Below are 7,298 nucleotides of genomic sequence, written 5' to 3'. Positions count from 1 at the left end.
AGTATTATAAATGTTAATTATTGAAATCTCTTCATGTTGGATGTTTCCCTTGACAAATATGTAGTGACCATCCTTATCTTTCTTTATTTTTGTTGATTTAAAGCCAATTTATCTGCAACTAGCATTGCAACCCCTGCTTTTTTCTGGTTTCCATTTGCCTGTATTATAGAAGTCCATCCCTTCACCCTGAGTCTATTTTTATCCTTTAAGGTAAGATGAGATTCTCATATGCAGCAGATATCTGATCCTAGTTTATGTATCCACTCAGCCAGCCTGTGCCTCTTTAGAGAACAGTTTAAACCATTCATATTAATTGAGAGAATTGGTAAGCCTAGTAGTGTTTTGGATGTCATGTTTTTCAGATGTCCAGTGGACATTTTTAATCCTTTCACTACTGTGGAAGTTGGGTTGTGTTCAAAAATTTCTTAGTGAGTTTACTTTGGTGGTAGAGCATTGTGCTGTTCATTGTGGAGGATAGGTTTGAGAATATTCTGCAGAGTTGGTTTAGTTATGGCAAATTTCTTCAACATGTGTATGTCATTAAACTATTTGATTTCTCCATCACAAATGAAATTCAGTTTAGCTGGATACAGGATCCTGAGCTAAAAGTTGTTCTGTTTTTTGATTTTTGTTTTTTTGTTTTTTAAGAGATTGAAAGTTGATGACCATATTCTTCTGGCTTGAAACATTTTGGCTGAGAGATCTGCAGTCATTCTGATATTTCTCCCTTTGTAGGTGATGCTTTTCTTACATCTGGTTGATTACAGGATTTTCTCCTTCATCTTAACGTTGGCAAAGTTAATCACAATGTGTCTTTTTTTGGATTGAGTTTTGCCGGAGTTCTGGAACTGTCTACTGTCTGAAGTTCTGTATCTCTTGCAATGCTTGGGAAATTCTCCTTCAAAATCTCTTGGAGTAGAGCATCTGTATCTTTAGGACCACCCTCTTCTCCTTTGGGAATTCCTATAAGATGAATGTTTGATCTTCTGGAGTGATCCCACAACTCTCTCAAGGATAATCAGTTTTTGCTTTCCATCTGTCTGCCTCTTTGCGCATTCAAAAGGTTTATTTTGTTTTTCTTTTGTTTTGTTTTTGTCTTTAGTTTCAGAGATCCTTTCTTCTACCTGCTGAACTTTATTACTGAAGGATTCTATCGTATTTCAGAGTTCCTCAACTAACTTTTTCATTTCCTTGAGCTCTGCTATCTCTTTCTCATTATGTCCATATCTTTGATGACTTTCTGAATTCATTAATTTCTTGAGACAAATACTCTTTGGATTTCGATTTCTAACTTTTCTTCCATTATATTCATCTTATTTGCCATCCATATTCTGAATTCTATTTCTGATATTTCAGCCATTTCATTTGTTTATGCATGGCATCTTCAGTTGTATCTCCTTTGTCATTCCTTGGGTGGGGGGATTTATGTACTCTGGTTATTTATGTTGCCAGAGTTCTTCCATTGGTTCTGCACCATGTTTGTTTTCCACTGTTTGGTTATTAGAACTAGTAGGGTGAGATTGAGTTGATGTCCCCTGGTAGTAGATAATTAGCCCCTGACCAAAGTGCTAAGCTTTGTAATTGTGGCTTATCTCCAACAACCTTACAAAGGCCCCTTTCAGAGTTTTGACCAGAGACTCTGAGGACCTACTTGGTGAGCACAGCTAGCTCTGTTTTAATGTCAGCCAACCTCTACCCTATCCTAAGAAGCCACAGTATTAGGTTTAAATCTCAGCTGTGAAGAGATACAGATAGCTGTGGTGCACAGCCCCCACCCTTCAGTTCTTTTCTGCTAAAGTACTTCGAAGGTCAGCCTCAGAGTGTCCCAGAGTGGACAGCCCCAGACACAAGTTCCAATTAAATTGTCTCAGGCAGCGCAAACCTTGCTCAACAGAAAGTGATCCAAGGGTCTCCAACAGCACAGTTGGAGCTGGGGACCATGCCCCCACCCACAGATCTCAGTCCACACCCAGAAAGCCTCGGCTTGCCAGACCAGTTGGAGTCAGGGGACCACATCCCCACCTGCCAGTCTCAGTCCACACCCCAGAAGCCTCTGTGTGCATGCTCTGTTGGAGTTAGGGCACCCCACGCTGCTGCAGATTGCAGTCGACCCCCAGCACCCCAACAAGCCTCTTCTTGTTGGCCCAGCTGGAATCAGGGGACCACACCCTTGCCCTCAGATCTTGGTCCACACCCAGAAAACCTCTCCTTGAGGGTTCTGTTGGAGTCAGGGGATCACGCCCTTGCCCTCAGGTCTCAGTCCACACCTGGCAAGCCTCTGCCCCCAGCCCAGCTGGTGCTGGGGACCATCCCTGCCCATAGAACTCAGTCCACATAGGACAACCACTATCTCGCTGTGAATACCGTTAGAGCTGGGGGTTCTGCACTCCCTCCCACCATACACAGTCCAAACCAAGGATCAACATCACTAATGGCCAGGCAAAGTCATAACCAGGGGACTGTTCCTCCTCCCACTGAGTGTCCCTTTCTTCCCACACCCTCTTTCTTCCCCCCTAGTCACAGATTCCGTCCTGATGGTCAGCAATCCACCCTACAGTGTTTTCCCCAAAATAAGACACTGTCTTATATTTATTTTTTCTCAAGAAGACACACTAGGGCTTATTTTCAGGGGATGTCTCATTTTTATTAAGTATACTACAACAATCTACATTTATTCAAATAGAGTTAAGTCATCTTCTTCTGGAACCTGATGGGGGGAGCCAACCTTGTTGGTGGGGCTTGCACTAGTGATGCATGAACTCCTTTCCCCTAGTTGTTTGCACGTGTGCAATAGGATGCCTGTGACTGCGATTACCACACACACACCTGCACAAGTGCGAACAGCTCAGAGAAAGGAGCTGTGGCAGATACTGAAAAGGTATTCCAGTTTCCTTATCACTCCATGCCAAAATGCATGGTGTGGCTATGCAGTGTATCTGCATCACTAGGTCTTATTATCAGGGTAGGGCTTATATTTAACAAATTCATAGAAATCCTGCTAGGGCCTATTTTGGGGGTAAGTCTTATTTTCAGGAAAACACAGTATGCCAAGATCTCTTGGGAAAAGACCAAATGCTCTGTTCTCTGCTGGGGCAGCTTAAGGTTATTTCTTCCCACAAATTGTTCACTATCAACCTCATCTCTCATATATAACTTTCAAAATTCTGCTCACTGATTTACTCTCTAATGTGGTACAGAGTGTTGAGTCTTGAAGTTAGCCTGCCAAATCTACAGACACATGTTATTCTAATTTGGTGAGCACACCTTATCAGACAAACTATCCCTGTGCACCTAATGTCATACTCTTCACCCAGAATCTTTGATACCCACAAGCTCACTCCAGGATAATGCTGGCATGGGTAGGCAGAGCAATTTAAGCAATGGCCTTCCTGGATTGACTCTCAACACTAACATTGAACAGGAGTAAAGTATAAGTGTATAAATTAGCTTTTGTTAAATGACAAATGACCCTTAGTTGCTTAAAATAACAACCTATTTACCTCACAATTTTGGAATTGGACAATTTGGGCTAGTCTTAGCTGAGAAGTCACCTGATCTCAACTAAGCTCAGAGGTTATATGGAAGTTGGCTGGCCTATGATAGTCTTAACTAAGACAATTTATTTCTCTCATCCTCCAGCAGCCTTGCACAGGCTTGCTCTCAAACTGTTAGCTACAGGGTATGCAAGGTCTCTTGAAGGTATAGGCTCAGAATCCATCCTCTATCACTTTCACCACATATTATTAGCCACAAGGTCAGCCCACATTCAAACACTGGGAAGACAGATGCCTTTCTTGGTGGAAGAAGCTACAACATTCCATTAGAAAAGAGACATGGATGGAGAAAGGACAGAAGAGGTGTGACTATTTTTGCACTACACAGTTGGGTTTCTGTGTAGGTAGGTGTATACAATACACTGAACCAAAATCAGCAGAGAAGCAACAGGTTAGCAAGACTGGAAGGCACTAAGACTAACCTTTTACACATAATTCAGGTTTTCTCCTTTATGACATCTTTCTTTTTCCTGCAGCACAAGACTTTCCAAAATTCTTTCTAAAGTGGAATTAATTAGACCCTAGCACTTTGTCCCCAATTAATATTTACTTCTGTGTTGTACACAGTTTTCCTCATTATAATTCCCTTATCATAGCAACCTTTTGCCTGGATAACTCAGAGTGGAGTGGTTGCTACCTATTCAGTTTCACTCTGGTTGAGGCTGCTCTCACTCTGCACTTGAGGTAACAGCAATGCTCCACCTTTTCTACCAACTTATGGCTCCCTCTTTTCCCAAGTCAGACTAGTCTGCAGGAGTTCTTCTGAATGGACTAATTTAGCTCCATCTATTTTTACTAGCCTTTCCTTTCCTCCTGTTCCACAGATTCCCCCTTAGATCTATAATGGCCATTCCATAACTACATTCCTGTGAGCCATGCAGAGTCCTTAACATGGACCACCAACGTGGTTGGTTTCCTCTCCTACATGTGACAAGATGGAGATTATCTTTTTTTTCTCTTTTTTTAAATTTCAGCATGTGAGGGTACAAACAACTAGGTTACAATATTTGCATTTGTTAGGTAAGGTCTCTCTTGTAGTTATGTCATGCACCCAAAGGTGTGCCATATGCCCTTACTTGTGCCCTTTAAGTGGAAACTCCCTCCTCTTCCTGCTCCCTTGTTTCCCCTAACTTGAATTGAATTGAATTTTCCTTCTCCATGCATATGAATTAGATCATCTTCTGGCTTCATATTAACATTGACTATATTGGATATTTGCTTTTCCATTCTTGTGATACTTTACCAAGAAGAATGTATTTCAATTCTATCCAGGTTAATACAAAAGATGTAAAGTCTCCATCCTTTTATAGCTGAATAGTAATCCACAGTATACATATACCACAGTCTATTAATCCATTTCTGGGTTGCTGGGCATTTAAGTTGTTTCCACATTTTTGGTGATTATAAATTGAGCTGCAGTAAACAATCTAGTGCAAATGTCCTTATGATAAAATGATATTTTTTTCTTCTGGGTAGATGCCTTGTAATGAGATTGCAGGATCTAATGGGAGGTCTAATTTGAGTTCTTTGAAGATGGAGATTTTAAATAAGAGTTGCCAGTTTGATATTTATAGCAATAAATGATTCAAGTCTTAGAAAACAAATTAAGGCTATCTTCATAATAATATTTTTTCATTAAGCATGTTTATTCAATGAGCGTTTGTTTAGCAAATAGTAGACACCAGAAACTGTACAGGGGAAATAAAACCTATTATCTTCTGCTACCAAGAGCCCAAATTCTGAGCATAGAGACAAACAAGAAAATAAATTAACCTCTTGGGGGTGGGACACGATTATAAGAGGGACTTTACCTAACAAAGGCAATCAGTGTTACCTAATTCTTTGTACCATCAATGAATTCCTAACAGACAAAACATTTTTTTTTAAAGAAAATACATTACAATAGTGAGTGAAAGTATTTTGGTGGCAGGGCACAAGTTATAGAAGAGGACAGGTCAAGGGCATATCATAGGGGAAGGAAACACCTTCTTCCTCAAGATTCCTCAAGACAATACTTGGGTTACATGGTTATCAAGCAGTTATTAAGTTACCCCACCTTCTTTCCTTCAGATGGCTATTTTAACTCTTCCCGCTTTTCATCCAAGTCTTGCTTTCCAACTTTTAAAATCCTGTTGCTTGTCTTTTGTTTTTCAGAAATTCCTTTGGAAAGCCTTGGGAACCACTTTGGCATGCTGCCAAGACACAGATTTTGTGAGCTCACAAATTAAGGAGTTTCTTATTGCTTCTAACCAACTGGGAGACCAAAGACAGGTGGGACACCTTTCTCTCAATTTCCTATTATGATGATCACAAATGGACCCTAACACAAAACTTCTGAGTTTTGATGATGTGATATGATACGATAATGTGTTACTTAACCAGAATAATCTATGAATATATTCAGAATAGCCCAGCGCTATTTTTCAGAGAGATGAGAGTATCCTATTTAAATATCACTACTTCATTTTTAACCGTGTTTTAAAAATGTTTTAAAATTCATTTTAATCATTCTTACTTCACAAAGGTATCTTTGATATATTTTTACCTTGGCTTTATAAATTAGAGCATGACTGTGAACATCAAAATCATTGAATTTAAAAGGTGAAAACAATCTCATAGAGCATTGGTTTTCAATCCAGAGAGAATATAAGTGCAACCTGGAGAGATTTTGCAAGGCATTTACTTTCTACCCTAGCCTAGATTGGAGAGCATATGTAAATATGAGGAGGCAAAGGATGAGTATCAAAAAGCAAACAAATAAACCACCAACAACAACAAAACAAACTTTCCCAGGCTAATAAAGACCACCAGTATAAAAATACTGTTGTGGGCTCGGCACCTGTGGCTCAAGTGGCTAAGGCGCCAGATAACCTAAGGTGGAGGGTTCAAATCCAGCCAGGGCCCGCCAAAAAAACAATGACAGCTGCAACCAAAAAATAGCCAGGCGCTGTGGTGGGTGCCTGTGGTCCCAGCTACTTGAGAGGCTGAGGCAGGAGACTTGCTTGAGCCCAGGATTTGAAGGTTGCTGTGAGCTGTGATGTCACAGCACTCTACCCAGGGGATAGCTTGAGGCTCTGCCTCAAAAAAAAAAAAAAAAAAATTACTGTTGTGTGTTACGTTAGATACTCTCCTAAGAAAGCCTGAGACATTCTTTGGCCTACATTCAATGGCAGAGATCACTAGACTTTACTGCACTTTAAATCTGCTTTTATATTATTTTTTTTCCTTGCAAGATAATTTATAATTTCTTGCTCTTGGCAGTATTTCCAGCACCATTTTTCCATTTTAGTTCTGCTATAGGCTAGGAGAAAAAGTTGATTTTAGATATAAGCAAGGTCTTTAAAAGACAAACTATGACACCCATTTGCACTCCTCAAATACTGCTTTCACTTAACTCTAAGTTCTTGGGTGTATGCCAAACACTCTGATGAGTGAAGTGTCAAAACATGACTTTCTTAATCCCACCAAGCCTAATTTACTTCTATTTTTTTAACCATGGCTCTTTCAAATATGTAATGCCAAGAGCTCTAATTCTGGTTCAGACTAGCTGGATTAAAATCTTGGCTCTTTAAGACTGGTCTAGTCTGTGGGTTCTCATGGTAGCTCTAACAGCATTTGCAACCAAATGAAACATAATCAGATTCATGAACAAATTTCCATGAAGGTATTGCGATGAAATCAGCCTTAGATAAGAAAGGTGAGTAGAAGGGATCATAACTTTACAGTGTGAAATAAGAGCTGCCA

General features: G+C 40.0%; 1 protein-coding gene across 1 annotated transcript in view; it reads left to right on the top strand.

Annotated features, from left to right (window-relative positions):
- The window catches only part of MROH2B (maestro heat like repeat family member 2B), a 74,232-nt gene that overhangs the window by 32,623 nt on the left and 34,311 nt on the right, over positions 1-7,298 (top strand). Inside the window, exon 19 of the mRNA XM_003792993.1 lies at positions 5,709-5,825. Within this exon, the coding sequence (XP_003793041.1) occupies positions 5,709-5,825 (117 nt within the window). The remainder of the gene's footprint in view (positions 1-5,708; positions 5,826-7,298) is intronic.

This window comes from Otolemur garnettii, unplaced genomic scaffold (genome assembly GCF_000181295.1).
Source record: "Otolemur garnettii isolate 467f Iridium unplaced genomic scaffold, OtoGar3 scaffold00063, whole genome shotgun sequence".
NCBI classification, from domain to species: domain Eukaryota; kingdom Metazoa; phylum Chordata; class Mammalia; order Primates; family Galagidae; genus Otolemur; species Otolemur garnettii.
This window is presented reverse-complemented; position numbering and strand designations above follow the sequence as displayed.